This window comes from Electrona antarctica, assembly GCF_951216825.1.
Source record: "Electrona antarctica genome assembly, chromosome: 4".
Lineage (NCBI taxonomy): Eukaryota > Metazoa > Chordata > Actinopteri > Myctophiformes > Myctophidae > Electrona > Electrona antarctica.
Genome location: NC_136809.1, coordinates 45,843,775 through 45,870,354, shown reverse-complemented (window position 1 = coordinate 45,870,354; position 26,580 = coordinate 45,843,775). Strand labels below are relative to the sequence as shown.

At 43.0% G+C, this 26,580-nt stretch overlaps 2 protein-coding genes across 4 annotated transcripts in view; one reads left to right on the top strand and one right to left on the bottom strand.

Annotated features, from left to right (window-relative positions):
• The window catches only part of klhl5 (kelch-like family member 5), a gene marked incomplete at its 5' end in the record, with an annotated part of 90,603 nt that extends 77,647 nt beyond the window's left edge, over positions 1 to 12,956 (bottom strand). The window contains one exon of the mRNA XM_079499010.1: positions 12,738 to 12,956. The remainder of the gene's footprint in view (positions 1 to 12,737) is intronic.
• Positions 12,411 to 26,544, top strand: LOC306921740 (uncharacterized protein). 3 transcript variants are annotated; one of them, XM_079499017.1, is made up of 11 exons: positions 12,411 to 12,504; positions 17,916 to 17,936; positions 18,315 to 18,554; positions 19,398 to 19,503; positions 19,993 to 20,192; positions 23,219 to 23,326; positions 23,517 to 23,567; positions 23,954 to 24,004; positions 24,986 to 25,024; positions 25,303 to 25,329; positions 26,410 to 26,544. In XM_079499017.1, exons 2-11 carry the CDS (start codon positions 17,924 to 17,926, stop codon positions 26,466 to 26,468), a joined length of 894 nt encoding a protein of 297 aa, XP_079355143.1. In that variant the 5' UTR covers positions 12,411 to 12,504; positions 17,916 to 17,923; the 3' UTR covers positions 26,469 to 26,544. The 3 variants fall into 3 exon arrangements, with proteins under 3 accessions (XP_079355143.1, XP_079355142.1, XP_079355141.1); XM_079499016.1 differs by lacking the exon at positions 12,411 to 12,504 and adding an exon at positions 25,528 to 25,583 and having other exon boundaries at positions 17,741 to 17,936; positions 26,410 to 26,530; XM_079499015.1 differs by lacking the exon at positions 12,411 to 12,504 and having other exon boundaries at positions 17,741 to 17,936.
• The last annotated feature ends 36 nt before the right edge of the window (positions 26,545 to 26,580 follow it).

Sequence of the window (26,580 nt, the reverse complement as noted above, 5' to 3'; positions counted from 1 at the left end):
CGGCCTCCTGGTGGCGCTATAACAGGCATTTCTGGAAAATTTGCGGCAGAGGTTCATCGTTGGCATCCAGGGAGTGTGTGTGCAAAAGTTGGCATCAACCGGGTGCTGGAGATTAGCTGGTAACGGACGGACGGACGGACGTACGGACGGACACACACGGACGGAGTGCAAAACATACTCTCTCCCCATGCCTTCTATGCTCATAGCATAATCTAGCTGGTACAGTATGTACACAAAGTTAGACATTAAGATGCGAAAGAGTGTGTCAGCGCATTGTACATGAGATAAAGTGCAATATTGTCAGGTTCAAATAGTCTACAAAGGGATGTAACTTTCACTTGTAAAATGCACACGGTAGATCTTCCACATACAGGAAAAGCAAAGTCCATGTCCAGCCTGTTGACAGGCTGACAGTTAAAATCCACAAGGGAAAGTGAAGTTGGACAGCCTGATGACAGGCGGGGATCAGGCTTCTCTGTAGTCACAGTTTCCTGTACTTACTGTACTTCCATATTTAACTGCGTCGTACAGATTTGTGCACACTGTACGTGTTGGCCCATTTCCCACCGCTAAATTGCTGAGCCGTAAAGTGTGCAACAGCAAACAACGGGAGAGATAAAACAAACCCTGAATTATTGATGGAAAACGATAGGTACGGTAATTTGCTCTGGCTGGCTCCCTAGTAATAATGCAGGTTTATTGTTGAAGCGTTCTGTCACTTTAACAACACTGTAACTTAAGAGAGTGAGTGTTACATTCATTTAACTCAGTCTAAAAATGGACACTGAAGTGAGTGTGCACGCACGCACGCTAAGGCTGAACGATTAATCGTTTTCAAACCGAAATTGCGATTTGAAACCACGCGATTAGCAAATCGCAAAGGCTGCGATTAAAAAAAAAATCATAATCAACCCGGAGCGCGTCTGATCCAGTATTTACAACACGGCTATACTGTGCTCTCTATTCTAACCAATCAGAAGTGTCCCTGCAGTGCATGTGACTGCAGTGCATGTGTACACGCTCGCGCAGTGCCCAAAACAAAGTCATCATTTACGTCTACTCTGCTCTGTGTTCAGTGCGTTGATGCTAATGCTACCATGCTACTGCTAGAAGTCAGCAGCAGCTGAGGAGCAGATAGCGTCTGCGGAGCCCGAATAAACTTTCTTAAATCCGCACAATTTAATCCCAAAGAGATCAGGCACTTCGGGGATATGGCATTATTTTGGTTTTGACGTTACAGACGTCCAACAAGAGAGTTTTGTGCAAGACCTGTCATGGTACAGCGACAGTCAAAACATCCCGCAGCAACACCACAAACCTTCGCATGGCACGGGCGCTGTCCTGCTGTCCTGTCCCCTGTTTATTTTAATGCTACATTGTCGTCGTCGTCCCCGATTCTAGTGAACCGGTCCCCATTGTGGTGCATGTACATTTGTAATGATTTGTCTGAGCGAGGTCCGCGAAATTGTACCGAGATCCGAGAGCCATCATTAAAAAAAGCTTACACCAGGACCCGTGGTGGGAAAATAGCCGGCCAACAAGCTCATAAACATTAAAGTTAAAGTGATGAGCTTGTCTTAAACCTCAGACAAAATGATCTCTAATAATTGATAGCCTAATTCTGTCATCACATCTGTCAAAATGTAGCCTACACTTATGCAATGCATATGCTTTTATTTGGTTACAAAAATCCCACCCGTGTGAAGTGAGGGGCGCTCTTATCATCGTACATCATCATGACGTAAAATAGACACTAGGCCTATTTCTTTGCTCAGACAATGACATAAAATTGTCAATGGGAATGTAATGTTTGTGTAGGACGTTTGTGAACATACGTGCACTGGATTTAGGAGGGGCTACTGCCCCTCAAAAACAAATAAATCAATTGAACATAATATCTAAATGTGAATATTAAATGAGAATCACAATATTGTGCTCTGATGATTAGATAACTGTAGCCTAATAGCAATTGCACTTAAATAGAAAGTCTGGAAATTACATTGCATTTATGGTCTGTATCCAGAGAGCTATTTACAATTATTTCTAACATTACAATTTTAACACACATTCTTATTGTAGTTAATTAAACACAGGTCAATTTGGTTAGTTAGCCTACATTATTTTGAGCTGTCTCACATCCTGTGAATCCTGACATCACTGCCTGGTAAAGTAAATGAATGGTATGCCATTTGGTAATGTTTCATTACTTTTTAAATGGACACAGTGAATACTAAATTGAAGCTTTACTTTTTAAGTGGTGCAACCACTTCATTATGGAGCTTTGTGTGTCTGTGGGTGGGTGGGTGGCTGGCTGGCTGGGTCTGTCCGAGCACGAAAATAGCATTTGGTTGGTTTTCACAACCAAGTGTCACTGTTGCGCAGCCTAACTGTATAGGCCCTATATGATGATTTTAGGTGTGACATTACAGTACATTACAGTACAGTACAGTATAGGGACCGCCTGGGGACCCACACACGGTAACTCTTTCTCGACCGTTTCGGACGCGGGGCGGCTCGCCTAAACCGGGCCGGCACCCTGGGCACGTTCCTACTTCCTGTGGGTCTGGAAGTTTCGGGGACCCCCCCGGGGGCGCCCACACGGAGTTGCACCACTTACTTCACACGGGTGTGATTTAAAAAAAGATATCGCGAGTCAAATCGCAATCGCAATATTGGTCAGAAAAATCGCAATTAGATTTTTTCTCAAAATCGTTCAGCCTTAACGCACGCACGCACGCACACACTTATACTGTTCATGTAGCCTACAGCCTCTGGATTAAGAGCGTCTGCTAAATGCCTAAATTGTAAATTGTACAGTACAGAATATGCACTTTAAGGTATATATGCGCGTACAAGCATGTATATGGGTGTGCGCGCGTTTCTCTTCTGGGACACAGTACTGAGGTGGGTCTCAGTGCAGGCAGGGTGGCAGCAGGTGTGTAGCAGAAGGAAAGTGCTTTCCTCCTGCTCTCGTCCCCCTCCATCTCTCTGTCACTCCTCTCAGTCCTCTGCCTCTCCCACTGTAATGGTCCACAGCTCTCATTCCCATTCCAGTAACACGGTCATGTTCTCTTTCTCCATCTCTGTCCATCACAGCAAAACAATATCTGTCTACACCCCCCCCCCCCCCTCTCTCTCTCTCTAGATTCCCCTCTTTGCAGCACCTTCTTTCAAATGTATTCTTTCTCTTCCACTGGCCACAGATGGTTGGGCACTGTGTTGGGGGAGAGAGACGACAAAAATAGAGAGAAAGACAGACAGACAGACAGACAGACAGACAGACAGACAGACAGACAGACAGACAGACAGACATGCACTCACACATGGAACACACGCACATGCACACAGTGTACCATCCACAGCCAAATAAAGAGCAGGTTTTAATAATTTACTCAGCCCTGCAGCCACAAGCCAATCACAGCCCATTAATCCCACAGAATGAGAGAAAGAGTGATGAGAAGTGAGAGGCTGCTACACTGGCAGCCTAAATGTTCCTGGATTATGTGATTTATGTTGCTTGAGTTGACCTTATGGTGGTCTTAATGCTCTGCAACATTCACATCATGAGCCAAATCTATTAATTTTGTATTTGTTTTGATGAATAGACCCAGACAGCACAAGACTGAACACACATGAACACCCATCTGAACAAATGGGAGTGCTAGATGATATTGACAAGATAGTTTTTATTTTGTGTGTCTGTCTGTCTGTCTGTCTGTCTGTCTGTCTGTGCTTGTGCGTGTGCATGTGCGTGTGCATGTGCGTGTGTTGGAGGGGGGGCAGGGGTATAGTGTTCTTAAAGGTAGCATACCGGTATTTTGTTGTTAAAATAAGTGTTAAATAGGTCTATATACATAATATACTGATATATTCTACTCAGTGCAAATCAGTGTTGTTAGTCAACAATGTCTGAATGATGTAACATCACATGCCCATATAGTGAGGTCCCTCGCAGCAGATAGACAGAAGGGGAGGGAAGGAGAGGGGGAGGGAGGGAGACTTTTCACCTACGCCACACGGTGATCGACGCGTCAGGTAGGAAAACATGGGTAACTTAACTTGTAATTTTGCATAGAACTAGAGAGTTCCATATAGAAGGCCTACTTACTGTACACGTTTGACTTTGATAGGAAGGCATACTGCAATATTGCAATATTGATTTTTCCAGATGAATTGTGCTGCCCTATCACAATTTCTCCGGAGTTAATTTATGCACAAGCAAGCACGCACCCCCGGTAGTGTGCGCGCGCGCGCACACACACACACACACACACACACACACACACACACACACACACACACACACACACACACACACACCGCTATTCCCTGGTCCAGTGAATTGCAGGTGTAGTGTGTGTGGACTAGATAATGCCTGAAAAGCATTTTCATTGTCTGGATGAGACAGCAGTCTGCCCTCATTCAGCTGCTAGCTCTCCGATTGGCTCCAAAGAAGGTCACCTTTTCCCCTGCTACTGTACCAATCACTGATATTAAACATCTAAAGATCAAGGACAGGGGAAAACAGAGAGACAAAACCAGGGATGGACAGAGAGAGGGCACTGTTCTAAAAAGTAACTAAGTAGATTTACTTAAGTACTGTACTTAAGTACGATTTGGAGGTATGTGTACTTTACTTGGGTATTTCCAATATCGAGTACTTTTACTTCTACTCCACTACATCTCAGAGGCAAATATTGTACTTTTACTCCACTATGCTCACTCCTCATGTATTGAAGGAAGCATGCATGAGCTCAGTTCTGGGCTCTCCCCAGGTTGGCAGAGGGAGAGGAGCACCCAGGATTATCTTCAATCATGACATAGCAGGATGCATCCACTGTGCACAAAATGAAGTGAAAACGGACTGTCCACTGTACCAAGACATCAGAGACACATACTTCCCACAGATTACAATCACCCACAGAGAGTTTGAAAACATGACTAATGACAAAATACTGCCATATCTCCTGGGCGAAGTACAACAATGTGCAAAGAACACAGCAGCAAGATTTGTGAGCTGCTGTGATAGGAGAAGGATATCAAATGGAACACAAACACCTAAAGACTACTAATTATTGAGTGTATTCATGCATTGTCTGCATCGAGTGACAGAAATTCTTGGATATTCTACTGTTTGGTTTATTTTTGATCCTAGACCTTGCAGAAGCTTATCCCAAGCTAACCTATGGATATATAGGCCAACTATTTCTGACAGCAAATGCACAATTCTCATGGTTGTATAAATTACATTTTCCTCAGTTGCAATGTAACGGCTCTGTTCATTAATATTCCCTTTCAATTGTACATAGATTAATTTGTCTCTATTGTATTGTTCCACTTTTGCTTTGGCAATGTTAATACAGTGTCTGCTGTTGACGTATATATACGTTTTTTTAATAGCCATCTGTTGTCTGCAATTGACGTACAGTATACCTTTTATATCACTTTATATGGATCTGAAACGGCGCTGCTAAAAAACAACTTTTTGCCCTGAGCCGGTTGCTAGGCAACGCCTTGCTGACCCCCGCACGCACGGTACGTGCTCGTGCATGCGTAGACTACTGTTATAACTTATAATTAGGATCTTCTATGGCTCTTTACTCTAAAACTACGTCGCTGTCCATTGTGCTGATCAGACACACGAGGTTCGTTTCTGATTTCAGATTTTTCATCGCATTGCGAATTCGCGATCGAAATATAAACGTTTCTCGAGAAAGATAGCTAGCTTGAGCTAATGCCTTTTCTTACAATAGCTGTCTGCGAGCGGGGGAAAACGGAGGTACTTGAGTAGTAATCTCACCAATTCCGGCCCAGCGCAAGCTATTTACCACTTGTGACCACACAGCCGCAATCTTTGTGTTAGCGACTTAGCGTACTAGAGGTTCACAGGCCTTCGGCTTGCTCACATTTAGCTGTAAAAAAAGAAATAAAAACATAAAAAATATAAAATAAAAAAATAAAAACTCAGCTTCCAATCATGTGTCACATGATTGACCTGTGCAGTGTGTCGATGCACGTGTCGGCCATAGCCAATCGGAAGAAGGAAAGACAGGAGTTCTTGTTGTGTTCCTGGTTCTGGGCCGTATTAAAAGGCTGTTTGCTCGCAGTGTAGTCTGCATACACGTGAGTGAACAGAACGTGGACAACGTTCTGGGATCATTTCTGATGTTATTCTGTGTCGAGGTTGCAATATTAACACTTCTGAAGAGAAGTAAATGTTTAAGTCTAATGGCCGCTTTTAAAAAACAGAAGCTGCCACGACCGGAAGCGGAAACTGCAGGAGCACGGTTGAAAACTCAGAAGGGATCAGTGGCATCAGAGTAAAGGCAGAGCAGACCAGTCTTTAGAAGGCAGCTATTCTCATATATTGATGCTACCATGAGGTGCCCCAACTGACCAGTAGGAGTCGCTAAAGAAGCGAGAAGGACACAATCCCCTGCCGGCTGTTGTTAAATATAGACCATTAAGAAGCAGAATTAGCTTTGGAATGGAGATAACTGGGCAGAGCTGCAACTGAGCAGACACAAGGACGAGGAGAGGGGGGCGCAGGCAGGGGGGCCTCATCAGGCAGAGTGACTCAGCATTAATCAGCAGGTATAGCCTAATTACAGGAGGGGCGTTTAGAGGACGCTGACACAGCAGTTCATCACCTCATAATTGCAATGAAATAAGAGGGCTTTCAGAGGGTGTCTATGAGATGGGGGGAGAGAGAGAGAATACATCAAATGACACAAGAGAGCTTTTACTTTCTAAAACTCTCTCTCTCTCTCTCTCTCTCTCTCTCTCTCTCCTCTCTCTCTCTCTCTCTCTCACGCTTGCGTGCGTGCTTGATAGACAGAGAGAGAGACTATACTCCAGCACATGGACAAGTGAGAGCACAAATGTGGTCTAATGGTTTTAATTAACCTAGATTACTGAAGTAGAATTATAATCATTCGTTCTAACCACACTACAGTAAAACGACACACACAACCTGTACAGCTGCACCTAGCCTAATAGCCTATATGCTGCCATGATATCCAAGGAATAGAAATATACGTTAACAAAAGAAAAATAAACTTGCATACAAATTGTCAATGTCACTGTAATGTCAGGTCTAGTAGTATCCTGGTTCCTCCCAAGTGACACACTTGCTCCTTTCATAGCATGCCCATGAATAACATTATCTTAAAAAGTGTATTATGCATGAGAGAGTGTGTGTGTGTGTGTGCGTGCGTGCGTGCGTGCGTGCGTGCGTGTTTGTGCGTGCGTGCGTGCGTGCGTGCGTGCGTGCGTGCGTGCGTGCGTGCGTGCGTGCGTGCGTGCGTGCGTGTGTGTTTGCTCTTTCCATTTCCAATATGGCATCAGATCGTGGACCCATTTGATTCTCATTGTACACGCTGTGCTACAAGACGTGACAAGAATAATCAACTCCAGAAAAGTGCTTCATATTTTCCCAGCTAGAAAGACTGAGAAGAGGAATGACAAAAGTAGAAAGAAGAAAGATGTAAAATCAATGTTCATTTGTTTACATAATCTTTTGGTGAGTACAAGCCTGAAGAGTTAGATGAAATAACAGTCATGTCATTAGCTAAAACAAAAAAGCATGTGCACAGCACAGTCTGCACACACAAACACACTGTGTGTGTTAGTGTGTCTCCAGTTTGGATCTCAGACATCATGTGGTCACTCATCTATGACGTATGACCAAATTTGGGCAAGGTTTCAGTCTCAGAGTCAGTCAGAGAGCCCCATAGACTTCTGTTATATAATTAATTCAAGTTAAATAAACTGCTTGCTGGTAGTGTGCAGAAGAAATTGGGTGTGGATCGGTCCAGTGGTTTGTGAGATCAGCTACGGCCACACAGACAGACAGAACGACACTCTCATAGATACTACTCGGCTAGACTTCAGTGGCAGCACCAACTGAAAACGCTTTAGACCACATCCAATGTCACTCCTGTAGTTCGCACAATTATTTTCCCTTTAGTCTGCTGAATACAAGAACGCTCGGTAAAACAACCTAGTCGTACCGTATCAAATCTGGCGACCTCAGAACTGTCGGCTCAGTCTAATAATTATTATTATTATTAATTCTATCTACAAGAACCTTCTTGGACAAGTTTGGCGTCTGAGGTAGACGACACAGGTTTTCGCCGTTCGACGAAACTCGAACGGCGTTGAGTCGGCTGAAGCTGACTTCGCGAAATTCGTGGCTCAAGTCGATGGCACGCCTCTGTCGTTTTAACTGTTTTTGCCAGTTCATAACATAATATAAGGGGGCTGTAGTCTGTTCTTAGCAACTTAATATATAAGGGTCTGAGAGTAGTCTGTTCTCACCTAGCGGGCTGATTGTACCGAGCGTTCCACACACAAAGAAAAGGGTCCGTCTAGGCTGCTGTACAGAACGTAATATTGCAATATTTATATGCTCTTTGAGACTGTGGACTGTGGAAATGGTTGAAAAAAAGAGGTGCAATCATAATGGTTGGAACAGGATGTGAAAAGGGAAGAAAATACAAAGACCAAAACAAGAACATAACAGCAGCATCACTCCCAAGTGTGCACTTAATGCATCTTCCTTTGAAAACACACAGAACTGTCCCTGAGCACAAACAAACACATGCACACCGCGCGCACGCACGCATGCACACACACACACACTCACACACAAATGATGTTGCAGAGTTGACAACCTTGAATATCACCGCTAGAACTGAGAGTGCAGAGAAAACAGCCACGTGGACAGCACAGCAAAAATAACAAAGGGCAAGGCAGACAGTCACAGGACAACGAGAAAGGAACATCTCTCTATTCAGAGCACACAAAGTCCTGAGTGATAATTTAACTCCCAGAGAGTGTACAAATGGATAAATTAACACTTTGAGGGTTTGTGACAGATTGTAAGGCGCCGGGATCTAAAAAGACAAATTGGTCCGCGAGGATCATAAAACTAAGAGCCTTCATCATCACCCTTATACGCGTGTTCATCAAGCCACATCCTCCTCTTTGCAAAGCGTCATAATCTCCCCATAAAGAGTCGTAAAGCTTTGCAGTGGCTTCATCCCTGGGGAGAGCCAGACGCCGCCATAGCGCTGACACAGCACTAAATCACCTTCAGCAGAAAGACCCACTCAGTGAGTCCACCTCCTCTCTACTGCTCCTCGTCCTCCTCCATCACACCTCCTCTTCCTCTCGCTATACAGAGATCAGCTTTGCTTGTCACTGTCGCTCCTCAATTTGTCTCTCTTCCTTTGTTCTTTATTTTTCATCCATTCTAAAGCAGTCTTTATCCCTTTGGCAGATTGCCTTGCCTCTCTATCACACCGGCACGCACGCACGCACGCACGCACGCACGCACGCACGCACACACGCACACACGCACACACGCACACACGCACACACACACACACACACACACACACACACACACACACACACACACACACACACACACACACACTTTTTGCTACTACTCCCTATGGATTATGTCCCAGACTCACACAAATGGCAATACATTATCTAAGGTGTAATGTGATACACATATACATACACAACACGTCCACAATATATCGAATCCAACCAACCCCGAAATAGAATTGCATAATAGTACTTAGCACTTTCACTTCTTCTCATGTGTGACGTATTAAGTATAAATACAATTTACCCCCAGTCACAACTTGGCTCAAAACCAGACAAGTACATTAATGAGAAAGTAAGACAAGCAGGTAAAGTAATTCTCATGAACTTAATGAATGTGTGAGAAAACAAGCCAAAAGTAAATCAACCAAAGCAACCAAATCCAGACAGACAGACAGACAGACAGACAGACAGACAGACAGACAGACAGACAAGGCTCAGGGTTCAGGGCTCAGGGTTCCATTATGTAGGGTTGGCCTGTTACCTCACACAACATCTTGACAGGAACTGGAATCTGTTGTACTGTATCGTCATCATAACCTTATTCCTAACCTTAACCTCTGTAAAACTGTGCCAAAACCTAACCCTATATTCCTAAACTTAGCCCCAGTAAAACTATGCCTAACCTTAAACTTATTTCTGACATTATTCTCAGTAAAACAAATACAAGAATACAAGAACCGGCAAGTGTTTAAGGTGAGCATTCTGGTTAGCGGAGGAGATGTATGCTCTCGTGAAGCCCCCTTAATTTAATATGCCCTTACCGGTCCCTAACCTTTAACAGACACATCCTAACTAGGGTTGTCCCGATCTGTTCACGTGATTGGAAATCGGGGGCGATCCCATCATTTTCAAATGATCAGAATCAGATCAGGAGCAAAAAAAAACGTGATAGGGACATTATATCCATATCATGACATTAGAGTCACGACTGGATATTGTCTGTGATTTTGGATATTGTACTATTGTGATATGATATGGCATAAGTGTTCTATAAACATATAAATATCGGTCAGAATTAGTCCCTCAACTGTGTGTAATTTGTGTTCAAATAACTTCAAAGCAGCAATACTACCTCCTCCACAAAATACAACCGCACAGAGAACAGGACATTGTCTAGTCTGTGGCGTTTTCACTAGCTGCAGCACGCCAGTCATATGAAGGCCTTACAGGCCTTTTAGTACAAAAGAGTCAAGACCACCACTACGGCTTTCTAAGAATTGTCTTTTCAGGCTGTGTGATTAAAAAAAAACAGATTTAAATTCCTGTCAAGATGTGTGAGGTAACAACAGGTCCAATTATGAGGGTCGTTTCATCTTGTTATTATAATTGCCATGTAAGAATCTTGGGTGTGTCCATTGTTCATTGTTTGTGATAAATTGGTCTGTTAAATCAATAATAATAATAATAATAATTTTAAGAAAATCCAATATGGACACCTTTCAAATGAAAAAATAATAATCTAAAATCACTTTATTTTACATCACTACTGAAGAAAAAAATGGTAGCTTTAGTTATGAGTGGTATGACGCAAATGGAGTCGTGATAACTTCATGGTTAAACTAGAAAAAGTGCCCTTCTGGGCACAGGTCTCCACCAGGAGGATAGGAGTACTGTGTGTGATGTTTGGCAAAATGTTTAGGAGTAGTGTGTGTGTGTGTGTGTGTTTGTGTGTGTGAGAGAGAGACGCGACTTGGCCTGTTGTAGCGCCACCATAAGGCTGATTTGAAATCTGTCAAGTGGCATTTCTTCCTCAGCCTAGTGGGAATATGCATGCAGTTTCACCGCAATCGGATGCTGCGTTGAGTAGTTGTGGCAATTTGTACAAAACAGGTAACAAAGCGGGCTACTCCTGAAAGGTTTAGAAGCCAATTGTAGGCAATGAGGGTGGATTATAAGAAATCAAACAAACGCGTCTTGATCACATGACTATGGAGAGCATGTGTACCGATTTGCGTGAAATTTGGATAAAATCTGAAAGAGTAATATTAGAAAATGTGTTTTACATATGTCGGCCTCCTGGTGGCGCTATAAAGAGCAGATGTGAAAAATTCCAGGCAAAGGTTTTTCCTTGGCCTCTAGGGAGTTGGCATACAAAGTTATCCACAGATCTGTGCAGTTAGAGGTAAAGACACATTTTGGCGAGTTGAAAATGTTCACGTGGCATTTCTTCCTCGGCCTAGTGGGAATGTGCGTGCACAATTTCACGGAAATCACACGATGTGTTCATGATTTGCAGCATTTTGTTTGAAACTGAGCACGCCTGCGAACTTTGGAAGCCAATCTTAGCCAATCAGGATGGAGTCTGAGAAATCTGAAAGACCCGTTTCGTTGAATCGCTCTAGAGAGACTGTGTACCAATCTGCGTGATGTTTGGACAAAATCTATAGGTGTACTGTCCAAAAACTTGTTTTGCACAAATCGGCCTCCTGGTGGCGCTATAACAGGCCCTTCTGGAAATTCTGGGGCATAGGTTCATCGTTGGCATCCAGGGAGTGTGTGTGCAAAATTTAACATCGACCGGGTTAACGGTGCCGGAGATTAGCTGTTCACAGACGGACGGACGGACACACACACACAGACACACACGGACACACACACGGACGGACGGACGGAGTGCAAAACATACTCTCTCCCCATGCCTTCGGCCTGGTGGAGACTGGAGACAATCATATGATGTGCACTTTTGTGCAGAGTAGATACACAGGATACAGCTCATGTGAGAACATCTCATTTAACCAATTTCCTCGTATTTCCAGTGACTGGACTGCAGGAAACAAAGACGTATACATTCCTCCTTGTGTGTGTGATTATTTATGTTTGTTTTCAGGACAGCCTAAGCCCTAAAATACTGCACAGAGAGAAATATCCGGATTAAAGGAATTCTCTCTCTCTCTGTGTGTGTGTGTGTGTGTGTGTGTCTCTCTCTCCCTGCTTTCTCTTTCTCTCTCTCTCTCTCTCTCCCACCCCCAAACAGTTCACAAACAGCAGCGTTTGATCAGCTGATAGATCCTGCTTCTTGAGCAGCACAAATCCAGGCCATTATCGTCGCTAAGAAGGAAATGTCTTCGGTACAAAATAAGCGAATAAGCGCATTGTAAACAAGTGAGTTTTTACGTGTAAGTAATGGACTGAAATGACAGAGGCCGTCTAAAACACCAAGCTTTCCTCTAAGTTCCAACCGATGGAGAGACATCCCTTGCAGGCTCGCACAGTTCCTGTTTCAGGGTTCATATATGCGCGCACAGCACTTCTTCATTTGAGGAAATGTATTTGTTTGATATTTAGCAATTCATCATTCATGTGTCATTTTGGCGACAGCCTAGGAAACACCTTACCTTATTTGCGGTGTGTGTAGTGGAATGAACGTCTCCTTATTCTTTGGTTCTTTATTCTTTTGGTCTGTGAGAGAGGGTGAGCTAGTATGGGGACAGAAACAGCACGACACAATCACAAGCTTTAGCTAACAATCACAAACGCGTCAAGTCCTCTGTAGCTGGGCTATGCTCTGCACACAGCACACCAGCAAGCAACATGTATTGCAACTTGAACTTGCAACAATAATAATATATCCTATCATGCAACTCAACTAATTTGTATGATTGCAACATGTTATTTTGCCTTTTATTGTGTGCTTTGGGGGGGGGGGGGGGGGGGGGGGCAAAGTGACGTCGTGGGCGCCTTTGAATGCATGTTACAGAATACTCTAATAAGGCACCATGGACCAGAGCTACAGAACACTGAGAACGATCCCATTTTCTAAGCTGCTGCTGCTGAGGGCAGCTGAGCTCTGAGAGGCAATCTGCTGTGGAGGTGAGATAAGACCCCCACCTGCTAGGTGTGCGCGTGTGTACTGTGTGGTTGTGTACGTGTGGCGCGCGCACGTTTGTGTTGTCAATTTATGGCTTGTCAAACACCAAATCTAGATTAGAAAGCTATCCAGGCAGTCCCAGTGACCCCAGCAGCACCCACCAACATTATGTATGTCTGAAATATTACCGGTGGTAGTTAAACCAGAAATTACATTTAAAAATGCATTCGTTTTAATTGCTTATAGTCTAGCCATTTCAACTAGGCTAATTATATCAGCCTTTTGTTTAAAGGACCACTTCACCACCTTCACATAATTGGTCCTCCTCAGGGTCCTCACTCATTTTCCTGATAAAATGCCAAAGAAAATCTACTCGGTCTGTCTCATAGGAGGGCTGTGGGCACTCGGTCTGTCTCATAGGAGGGCTGTGGGCACTCGGTCTGTCTCATAGGAGGGCTGTGGGCAGTTCAGAAACCCGTCCGGCCAGTGACATCATCGATGGGGGATCCAAGCTAATAGAAACTGCAGGCTTTATATCTATCTATAAATGCACCAAGAATCTGTGTACACAGTGCCCTGTGTCGAGTCTGTTGGATAGCCGGTTGTCCAGAACCAGCACAAAAGCCTCTGCCCGGGCTCTGGACCTGATCACCCCTATATCTCCATATATGGAGCTGGCCTGTTCTGACATCTGCATAGACTTCATATTTCGGCAGGCCTGACAAAGGACTCCATATATGGGCATAAAAGGGATACAGACATAACTGGGTGGGGCATTCATTTCCAACTTGCATCGTTCCAAGTAGGGAAGTAGGCCAGTGCCCAATGGGCACTGCTCTAGTTCTTGAAAAGTTGCAATGCAATAATGGAAGCCGCATCGTTCTCATAATAAATCTAATCTTGTATTATTATTGTCTCCACCAGGCCGAAGGCATGGGGAGAGAGTATGTTTTGCACTCCGTGTGTGTGTGTGTGTGTGACCTTCCGTCCGTCCGTTATCAGCTAATCTCCGGTACCGTTGGCCCGATCCATGCCAAACTGTGCACACACACTCCATGGATGCCAACGATGAACCTCTGCCCCAAATATTCCTCAACGGCCTGTTATAGCGCCACCATGAGACCGATTTAGGCAAAACACATTTCTGTAGATTACCCGTACACATTTTATCCATACATCACACAATTCGGTATACACTATCTACATAGTCATGTGATCAACACGGATTTGCACCATTTCCCATCTTCCATCCTGATTGGCTAATATTGGCTTCCAAAGCTCACATGAATGGTCCGTTTCGAACAAAATGCCACAAATCACAAAAACAGTGTGCAATTTCCGTGAAATTATACACGCACATTTCCACTAGGCTGAGGACGACATGCCACTCATTATTTTCCAAATCAGCCTCATGGTGGCACTATAACAGGCCAATTCCTGTTTTTAGCTATAACTGCATCAATCTGTATACAATTTATGTATGCGCACTCCCTAGAGGCCATGGAAAAACATTTTCCCTGCATCCCTCCACATCTGCCGGTTATAGCGCCACCATGAGGCCGATTTCTGCTAAACACATTGCTTATGTTAGTCGCACAGATTTCATCCAAATCTCACGCAAATCGGTACACACGATCTCTGTAGTCATGTGATCAAGACGAGTCTGTTGGATTTCTCAGATTCTACACTGATTGGCTAACATTGCCTTCCAAAGTTTTCAGGAGTGGCCTGCTCATCCAGAATTTTATCCTCAGAGATGCTATGAGTGATATGGCTCTGCATTTCCTCAACAAAATGAAGAAAATTGTTGCAAAAAACAAACAAACAAAAAAACATGTTTATATTACTTTTGCCAAACATCACACACAGTCCTATCCTCCTGGTGGAGACCTGTGCCCAGAAGGGCACTTTTTATTGCAGTACATCTGACAAGAAAATCTTTTCACATAGTCACCCATTTTTTTCCTCTTTTTACAATCATCACAAACATTAACAAAGAACGTACACCCCCCCCCCCCCCCCCCCCCAACGAAACAATGACAAACAGGACAAAAGCAAATAAAAATTAAAAAATAAAAGTAAAAACACAGGTCACATCATGGGTCACAGTCAAGAGTATTGTACACTTGTGAGAGAGGCACTGTGTTAATTCTGAATTCCACAGTCCGCTATATTTGGGTCACACCGAGCAGTCTGATCCAGGGAGGTACGAATATTGAAGTATTCTATAAAGGGTCTCCATGCCTTAGTGAAGCCTTCAACGGTTCCTCTGAGAGAGAATTTTATTTTTTCTAAGCTTAAGAAGTACATCACATCATTGAGTGAGAGGGTGGATTTGTCGACTTCCAAGATAGTAATATTCTTCTTCTAGCTAGCAGCGTTGCAAAGGCAATAATCTCTAACTTCTGATTTGTATACACAAATCAGAAGGGGTAAGGTAAGAAGGGGTAATGAATCAGGTAAGGGGTTTGACGGATCAATGGACAGGGTTGTAGTGCAATTTCTAGCACGTCTGACAGTGTGACAAACACAAGTGACCAGAATCGCTGTAGCTGGGGACATGACCAATACATGTGTGTGAGATGTGCTTGTGTCTGGGCACAGCGGTCGCACTTCGAGTCTGCCTATATAATAAAAAATAAAAAATCTAAATCTAAAAAACAATCTGCCTAACGATGATGTCACTGGTGGGACTGCCCACTGCCCTATGAGACACAGACACAGTAGGAGAAAAATGTGATATTTTATCATGAACATTAGTGAAGACCAACTATAATAAAGATAAGTTGAAAAGTGGTGAAGTGGTCCTTTAATCACAGGCTGCCCTCTCAGTCCCCTGATGTCCTCAATATAGTCTAATTACATCATAATATGCATCATTAGGGATATAAAAATGTGACATGCCGATTTGAAGAACCAGGGGTACCTATTCCGGTATGGTGTGACTGGCGTGCTGCAGCTAGTGAAAACGTCACAGACTAGACAATGTCCTGTTCTCTGTGCAGTTGTATTTTATGGAGGAGGTAGTATTGCTGCTTTGAAGTTATTTGAACACGAATGTAGGCTATACGGTGCTGCGTTGCTGCATGCCTATTGGGCCATGGCTCTTTAACCGACTGGTAACGTACGTGCCATAGGATTCATAGGTCCAGGATTCGCCTCCCGGCCGAGGCTACACTAATACCGGTAGTTATGGATATGGGAGGATGTACAGAATGTGCAAATGTATGTACAGTGTTTATTGTTTATCGAATGGATCCCCATTAGCTGACGCCGGGGCGACAGCTAATCTTCCTGGGGTCCATATAAAATACATACAAAAAGTACATAAATACATAATTACAAATACATTCAACAAGATTAAATACATGAAAATACATAATTACAATTTATTCTATAAAATTAAATGGAACATAATAAGAATAACATTAAGGTCATGTGGTCAGCTGTAACAAGTGTTCCTTTAAAGCATATTTGAAAGATAATTGACTTTGTGTTATATTAATGTGAGGTGGTAACATGTTCCAAAATGATATTGATCGATACATAACTGTTTGTTTAAAAAGGTTCGTTTTTTGAGCAGGGAGTGTTAAATGACCGAGGCTGTCCAAGAAATACCCCAAAGAAAGTGGAATCTAAACTGAAATGAATTAGATTTCTCGTGCCAGTGGCCACCCAATGGCTGCATATGCTCCATATTTAATGCTGCAAGTCCAGGTAGCCTACAGTACCTATAGTCCTTATAAGCCTCGAGCCTCTGGAGAAGCAAGCTGGCTTTCACTCCTAAATTGCATATTTTAATAGAGAAGTACATAAATATATAGTGCATTGCCCTGTTTTAATGAAACATGCAAACCACAGGGCTACTAGGGAATTCATTACAATAATAACTAAGCAGAAGGATTTAAATGCAGGCTACAGTCAGATACTAGTTTCAAAACGCGTGCGCAGTAAAATAAATCCTTATTTAACTCCAGAGTGTACAAATGTTGTACACTCTTTGGAGATAAATTAGCACTCGGTAATGAACCACTATATCACTAACATAGGGCCGTCATCTTTTTCACACCAACAATCGAAAAGGTGAGGGAAGGTGTTGAATTCAATTTGTGCTTGCCTACATAAAGTAATATCTTTCTCATGCTCTCTCTCTCTCTCTCTCACACACACACACACACACACACACACACACACACACACACACACACACACACACACACACACACACACACACACACACACACACACACACACACACACACACACACACACACACACACACACACACACACACACACACACACACACACAGTAATTGACTGAAGTAGTTTCAGTGTCACTTTCTGAGAAAATGACAGGAAGAGGAATGGGAACTGAAGTGGTGAGCTAGTACTGTATGTACATACAGTATGTGTGTACTATGTGTGTGTGTGTGTGTGTGTGTGTGTGCGTGTGTGTTTTGAGATCGATTTCCGAGACTAGATGAAGACATGAGAAATCATCCAAGTCAAAAAGGCTTTGAGGCATTGCATTTGTGAATTGTTTGCTGAAAACCAAGGAGGAAGTTGAATCCACGAGGCGCGATTCATGCTTGAGTGCGTGTGTGTGTGTGTAAACCTCTGCTCCTGTGATATAACTATGGTGAGAGTGGCACTTACTAAACTTCTCATCCTCATCATCCTCACCTTCATCATCTGCCTCCCAGAATTCTTCATGTCACACAGAGGTGGGTGATCCACACAGCTTATGATCCCTACTGGGTGCCTGTGTGTGTGTGTGTGTGTGTGTGTGTGTGTGTGTGTGTGTGTGTGTGTGTGTGTGTGTGTGTGTGTGTGTGTGTGTGTGTGTGTGTGTGTGTGTGTGTTTTCACTCGCTCTGTCTGCCGAATGATGGAAAACCAAAACCAAAGACAATGTACGTTTCATCTAGCAGCCATACTTCCATTCCTTTTATTTCCTTTCTGGTGTGCGTGTCAGAGAGAGAACATTTGAATGCTGTAGTCACATGTGCTATGCACATGCTTCTACACAAACCCACACATTTCACTAAACGGGACTATTGATTGAAAATCTTATACCTCCTCTGTCTTTCTCTGAAACTTTAGTTTGGAGAGCCAATTTCCTCTGCGTGCCCTACGAAACCTGTGAAGAATGGACTGGTTTGTGTGACCCTTGTCTGACACCAGGAAGTGAGACACGGGACTATGAGTGCACCAGGGGGAACTGGAGCAACGGTGCTGCTTCTTGGTCAGAATTCAACATCAGTAGTGATCCAGGCACCAGTTGGTTCCTGTGTGAGACAGACACAGACATGACACTTCTACATGACAACCGGCCTTCGTCAGGTGAGCCGCATGGCTGTTGGAACCCACTTAGATCTGTGTCGCCTCATAGCTTTTAACCATTATTTTATACTTTAGCTGTGGAAAAATAGCAGACCCACAAGCTCGTAGTCCTGCACTCTGTGCTGATTTGTGTGTGTGTGTGTGTGTGTGTGTGTGTGTGTGTGTGTGTGTGTGTGTGTGTGTGTGTGTGTGTGTGTGTGTGTGTGTGTGTGTGTGTGTGTGTGTGTGTTTGTGTGTTTGTGTGCGTGCGTGCGTGCGTGCGTGCGTGCGTGTGTGCGTGAGCTCACTGGAAACACTTGAGTGGGTTCCAAATGGCCCTGTACGGGCGTGTAACTCTGAGAGTGTACAAATGGAAACAAATGGACCCTTGCGGGTCTCAGTACACTCTCAGTCCTTGAAATTAAAAAAGCCACTGCACACTAAATGGAACAGAGCCTTAATTAATATTATTGGTAACACCTGTGAAGGAAGTAGGGTAGCGGCCAGGAAGTAGGAAGAGTAAGGCCTCACTCAGACCTTTACTGCATTGCTGTATGCTTGTTGGATGAATGTTGTGTAGTGTCATGGCCGCCCCAATGCATTTCCAATGGGAGTCACATGGTTTGACACAACATTTGTGTTGTATGAGGGGGAGGGGCGCAGTCGAAACACAGCCGAAAGCCATACAACAGCTTGTAGTCCAAAATGTGGACTACAAACCATGTGACTTCCATTGGAAATGCATTGGGGCGGCCATGACACTACACAACATTCATCCAACAAGCATACAGCAATGCAGTAACGGTCTGAGTGAGGCCTTATTCTGTGTGCATAGAGCCCATCCATCTATCTACTCGTCTGCAGGTGTGGAGTTGACTCTGGAGGTGTCGGTGGAGGTCCGGCTCAGCAAAGCGGGCTCTGTGAACCTCACTCTGCATGGCCACGTCAACCACAGCTCCAGTGGTGTAAAGTAAGTAACTAAGTACATTTACTTAAGTGCTGTACTTCAGTACAATTTTGAGTTATTTGTACTTTACTTGAATTCATATTTCCAATATCCAGTACTTTTACTTCTACTCCACTACATCCGCTCAGGGGCAAATATTGTACTTTTACACTACATTTATCTGATTTGAAAACTTTAGTTACATTTGTTTATTTGTTAACTTTGTAGACTTATATTACTATTACAAAACATAGGCTACAGTAAGTAACCACTTCAGACGCAATGTGAGCTTTATTTTATCGGCTATTTTCAGAAGATTGTTAGACATTTTAAAACTTGAAATGAGACATTTTTCATAATGAGTACTTTTTACTTTTGGTACTTTAAGTAAATTTTTTATGCCAATACGTTTGTACTTTTACTCAAGCACATTTTGAATTCCGGACTTTTACTTGTAACAGAGTATTTCTATATCACAGTATTGATACTTTTACTTATTCCACCACTGCATAGCTCTCTGTATCTCCACCCAGCCGAGGAGGAGGAGGATGAGGAGCAGGGTGAAGGGCAGAGACCACTCTACTGCTATCTCCCTGGCAAGATCACCATAGAGTCAGGCAATAACACACAGCACTGTTTCCTTCAACTAGCCAACCAAACCATCCTGAATGCCACAGTGAACAGAAAGCTGCAATGGAAACAGACATTAAAAGGTAGGGTGCAGAGGAAGGAGCGTCTCTCTCTCTCTCTGCAAAAGTGTTAATTGTGACTGCAAATTCTTTTGAATAACACAAATTAGTTTTAATAGTCCTATTTTAGTCATCTGAAATTTTTTATAGTCTTAGTCGACTAAATATCAAAATCTTAGTCTTTTAGTCTTAATTAGCCTCGGTCCCAGCCTTACTCATCATCTGCGAAGAGAAAAGCCTGGTCACGGACCTACGGCAGAGACAGTATCGGCCTTAGGCCTCACTCAGACCTTTACTGTATTGCTGTATGCTTGTTGGATGAATGTTGTGTAGTGTCATGGCCGCCCCAATGCATTTCCAATGGAAGTCACATGGTTTGTAGTCCACATTTTGGACTACAAGCTGTTGTATGGCTTTCGGCTGTGTTTCGACTGCGCCCCTCCCCCTCATACAACACAAATGTTGTGTCAAACCATGTGACTCCCATTGGAAATGCATTGGGGCGGCCATGACACTACACAACATTCATCCAACAAGCATACAGCAATGCAGTAAAGGTCTGAGTGAGGCCTTAGGGTGCACTCAGACCTTGTGTTGTCTGAGTGAGGCCTTAGGCCTTAGGTCGGGCCGGAACATCCATCAGATGTATTTCCCCCGGATACGATATTTATCGACCAATCACAACACTTGTTTCATTCACAGAGAATGTAAACAGATTTGTAAAGCGTCAACGTAATTTCCTTGAGCGATACACTCTCTACAGCGTAGGTCTTGACCAGTCTTAATGCAGTGTTAATTTTGATAGAAAATATTTAGTCTTACTATTAATATTTTGAATAACACACCATTTATTTCTAGTCCTATTTTAGTCATCTGAAATTGTTTAGTCTAATTCTCGTCTTGCTCGACTAAATATCAAAATCTTTTAGTCTTAGTCAACAAAATGAACACTGCTCTACAGACACTGTTCCTTGTGGTCTCATTGAGGATAATAATAAGTAAAAAACAAACGGAAAACTGTTGGTGAGGAGAGGAGACGAGACTAGACGAGGCACAGGAAAAGGAAATTGGTTAACTAATGTCATCATGCTTCAGACTGATTCCATTTTGCTCAAAGGTGCCATGTCGCTAACCGAATCAATAGAATTAAACGCAAACACCTCGACACCAGCCTCCTCCTGAACTCTCTTCACACCTTAAGTTGTCGCAGTATGTTCCCTTGCCTCCTGCACTCCATTATCACTCAGAATATCACACAGTAATATTACATAATCAGCCACTGTGCCACCGAAGCTGTAGTGGACTCGTGTCCATAGAGAAACATAAACATGCAAGAAACTCGGCAGGCAAGATTCTGTTCTGCTCTCCTATGCTTCCTCAGTCACACTGACAACTAACACTGTAGCACTGTTTGCCAATATATCACACTCACTCATGATTATCTCCTTCAGGAGATAATACATTCATTTACCCTCTGTCTCTGTGTCTGTCTGCAGCTAATTTTACATAATCCAAGGCCCATAAACATAATGTCTTGTGTACACCGATAGCAGGACAAGAACCTCAATTCTCAATGACAACTGTGTCATATTTGTGTCTTATCTTTCTTTTTGCATATTTGTGTTTCGGCCTTGGGATACACGTCCCGCGAAGCTGTGGACTAGAACTAGCCAATTGGGCACTTGTCTGTCTGGCTTAAGGGATCTACAAATTGGAACGGTCAGGTGTAGTGTAGTCATAATGTCAATTACATTCAAAGTAAGGAACAGACCTTACTTCTTGTCACAATGGACTCACAAAGCGAGTGCAGGGTGATGAAAACCTGACACATTTCCTTGGACACAACCTTGGATTGACTGGTACATGGTAATACAAACATAACGGCCACACACCTGTGATGTGACAAGAAAGCTGATTCTGATCTTTGTGGACTGGATTACAGAGAGATTTGAATGATCAAAATCTGAGCGAAAGATGGAGAGTGGTAGACAATGAATGTGCATAAGAGAGAGAGAGAGGGCGGGAGGGAGCAAGACAGTAGGTACAATGTACAGCTGATAATCATATGCTGCACTACTCTTCCATGGCTGTAGGTAGACATTTTGCAGCATGTACGTATGGCAGTGGTTTCTGACATTATTTTTCATTTCTTTCTTTAAAACCTTGAATATGAGTTTTCATTGTGATGAATCGGAAGAATATTCATCCAACCTAAATGATTGGATCAATAAAATAACATGCTCCGAAAAATGTACAGTGTATGTACATTTTTTGTATGTACAGCACACCCATGTGAAACCTTAAAGTGGTACTACTGTACTGACCCCTTTTTCATTGACAGTATCCACCTCACTTTCATCTTTCCACCTGATATGCACGGCTGCTTTACTTTACTTTCTCTTTTTCTCTTCTTCGATATACTTCTCCATATCCTCTATGTCACAACCTCTCCTCCCCATCAATCATCTTCTCACTTATTATTTATTATACTCGGCACTCTTCCTATTTCTCTACCCTCACTTGCAGACAAATGAGATCTCTCTAACCTCGATTTCCTCTCTCTCTCTCTCTCTCTCTCTCTCTCTCTCTCTCTCTCTCTCTCTCTCTCTCTCTCTCTCTCTCTCTCTCTCTCTCTCTCTCTCTCTCTCTCTCTCCCCCCCCCCCCCCCCCCCCCCCCCCTGGTGAACGTGTGTGGTACACTCTAGAGAGGTTATACTATTCCCATAAGGTCTTGAAGCACAACTCAATACAACGAACATCAGTTGAGCTCTAGTATCTGTGTTGTCTTTGTACACGAGAGCTTGTAGGTTAGAGCAGCAGTGTGTTCAGTGTTGTCTGTTCTTCAGTAGAGTGGTGGATTGTGTCAAGTGTTGTCTGTTCTGTTGTCTGTTTTGCAGTAGAGTGGTGGATTGTGTTAAGTGTTGTCTGTTTTGTTGTCTGTTCTGCAGTAGAGTGGTGGATTGTGTTAAGTGTTGTCTGTTCTGTTGTCTGTTTTGCAGTAGAGTGGTGGATTGTGTTAAGTGTTGTCTGTTCTGTTGTCTGTTCTGCAGTAGAGTGGTGGATTGTGTTCACAGTCCCATGTCTGGCTCTACTGCTTGTGGTGCTGCTGCTGACTGTACTGACCGTAGTGATGGGAAAGATCAACCAAGACTGGCATGGTACGCCCGCACGCACGCACTCACACACGCACGCACGCAGGCACGCACGCACGCACGGTTTTGCATTGACTTAATTCCTATATCTCCTTACACTAACCTTATGAAACTGCAGTAAAATCAACTACACAAACACAGTGGTCAATGCTTTGCGGGGAACTGAAAACTGTCTCTCCTCTCTCATGTCTCTCAGGAAGGCCCAATGTGTTTTCTTCCTGTGGCTGTTGTGGTCCAGACTTGAGTGGTAAGGGAAATGTTAGCCAGGCAACAGTGCTGGGTACATACATATTTTACCTTGCATGCACAAACGCATGCACGTATGCACGCACAAACACGCACGCATGCACATTTCCTATAACATCAGTACCCTGACACTTGACATAGTCATGCACCTGACACGCTACACCAGTGCTTAATCTTAATCCATCCATCATCCATTCTTAATTCTATTTGATGTCATACATGCTGTATTTACTTACACTTCTCTTCCATTTTACTGAGATTTATCTCTATTTACATTTCACTATCTAGTTTCTACGTTCTCCACATATATAACCCTTTCAGTAATATATATTTTTTAAATTACATTATAGGCATAAATAAGTCCATACCATATCATATTTTCCATAGGTGGAGAGATGCGTGCAGAGACGACCATTCAAAGAGGCAACCATATGACCGGTATATTTCACTACTTCATCTATTCTAAACTAAAGTCATGCAATTTAAAATGTTCATCATTCACTGAAATGGCTCTGTACAGTAACTAGTATCACGTGGTTCTCAAAGTGGGGTCCGCGTCCCCCAGGGGTCCTTGAGGGGGTTCCCCAATCCTCAGCGAAATTTGTTAAAATACCATCAAAATCAGTTGAACCACTTTAACCATAATATACACTACAGTATAGTGTAGTGTGAAAATAGCCTATCTACAAGCTCACAACACATTGTGGAAACATGGAGAGGATTCTGAAAGCTCAGGCCTAACCGACAGGAAAAGACATCTCCACAAACTACTATGCAAGCCAGAAGAAAACACTAGCGCAACACAAATGACGAAATGAGCGTTGCGCCTGTCAGACATGCGCAAAGCAAGTTCAGTCAGGAAACTCAATGCAGTTGCCGGCGGCCGTTCATTGGGCCACCTCAGCATCACGTTCTCATTCACACACTCATTCCATCTTCATACCGGCTATTTAAACTGGAAGTTTGCACTGCTCATCCTGCTTGCTACTGATACTGTTGCGCTGCGGTCTGCTTAAACTTTTTCTGCTCACCCTCCTCCACCCCAGCTACCACCTGTCGTTTTGGATCTGCTGTTTAGGTACGAGGGATTCGGAGTCCCTGTGGTTGGGACTGATGCGCTTGATCTGAGTACCTAAAAAGCAGATCCAATTAATCGCCAAACCATAATAAATATATTGCTCATTTTATATTTTATATTCCTTCCATCCATGAGTTGTCCTGACTGAGTAGCCTAGATCTGCTATTTTAAAACATTCTTGGAGACAAATAAATATATTTTTTTGGAACATCTTAACAACACAAATCAGAATATTTTCATTTGGGGTGATGTCAGAAGGAACCACTGACCTACATAAGTGATGTCATGGTGATGTCATGGTGATGTCAGAAGTGACAGCTGAGTTTTGTGTCATTCACTAGGGGTGGGTGTTCGCTCCTCTGGGTCCCACTATTGGACTGGTGAGTTAAAATAATTAATGTAATGGTCTATGTTTTGTAATAATACTCTACAAATTAACTAGTAACTAAAGTTGTCAAATAATTGTAGTGGAGTAAAAGTACAATATTTAGATCTGAGATGTAGTGGAGTAGAAGTAAAGTATGGGAAAATTCAAAATTGTACTTAAGTAAATGTACTTAGTTACTTATAAATCTAAAGTTAAAATAAATCTATATTCAAATGCCTTTTATTAAACATATTGATGTTTTCTGGTCTTGTTTTGTCTTCAAATGGACAGGACTGTCACCCGTTCCCGAATTTCCAGGTAGAGAATTTCACACATCTGACCATAAAGTAACACACCCACACACAGAGAGAGAGAACAGAAGATTCTGAACTCAATATTAATCAAAGCACACACACCACTGAGCGTTAACACCGTAGATACAGAGATCTGAGGTTTCTGTGCATGTGTGTGTGTGCGTGCGCGCCACTGTGCATATTGTACTCCCTGCCTTCCCAGACATGCTGCTGGATGGAGACACAGGCCAAGAGTCTTAAGCACTGGAGGCTATATTGGTGAATATAACCATTTGTAACTCTGAGAAAGTCCAAGCGTAACGAGATGGACCCTTGCCTTACGGGTCCATGCATTTGGTTACATTTGTACATTCTCAGAGTTAAATGATGAATGATCTTACTGTGTAGAAACTAACTAACTTCAAGGATTAAGAATTAAATCCATTAATGCAAGTCGATACGGTCTAATCACTGAAAATGAAAAGCAATGCTTTTAAACGTATGCTGGGTATGGGGATCAATGTTGGGTAAATACAAACGTGGATGTTGAAGACCATGATGGTGGTTTTTTCCTGCATGGGTAATGCAAACGATTGTTAACATATAACTTTGACCAAAACTGTGTGTTATGGTAAATGTATCGGAAAATGGGAAATTTCCCACATTTAACAGACTGGCAAATGTTTCTATTTACCAGGGAATATAAACATAACTTATGTTTATATTTCCTTATAAGTAGAAACATTTGCCAGTGTGTTAAAGGTATCTTCAGTGATTTCAATTAATTCAAATATCACTTTTTTTTGTGTGATAATCCTCCCTACTATAGTGTACTGACCATTTCAAAAAGCATAGGTTTTGTTTTTGGCTAGAGGGCCCATCCTTCATCCAATCAGGATAGAGAGGGGCCTTCCTCCAATCATGATAGAGCGGAGGCGGGCCTTTCCAAATCACCCAAATCACTGAATGCTCCTTTAAATGTGGGAAATTTCCAATATTTCCACAACACGCAGTGTTCATATTGTAGAAACAAAGTGAATGTACTTAATGACCTATATATGGTCCATTCTTCTCTTCCTGGTCTTGGCCCATTTGGCCGCTCCAGCCTGCCTGCCCCATCGTGGCCACTCCGCCGTGTCCTCTATCAGCGAGGAGGAAGCGTAGAAAGCTGCATCTGCCAAGATACTAGAAAAAGACACAGTGAAAGAAATAACGACCTTCACCTGACTGCTATTATGATCACAACATAATAAAAAAATGAATCACTCACATTGAC

Excerpts from the sequence above, each read along its gene's own strand:
- LOC306921740 (XM_079499015.1), top strand. The coding sequence starts at position 17,798 with ATGCTTGAGTGCGTGTGTGTGTGTGTAAACCTCTGCTCCTGTGATATA. Across the intron at positions 17,937-18,314 it reads ATTCTTCATGTCACACAGAG|TTTGGAGAGCCAATTTCCTC; the intron begins GTGGGTGATCCA and ends CTGAAACTTTAG. Across the intron at positions 19,504-19,992 it reads CACAGCTCCAGTGGTGTAAA|CTCTCTGTATCTCCACCCAG; the intron begins GTAAGTAACTAA and ends ACCACTGCATAG.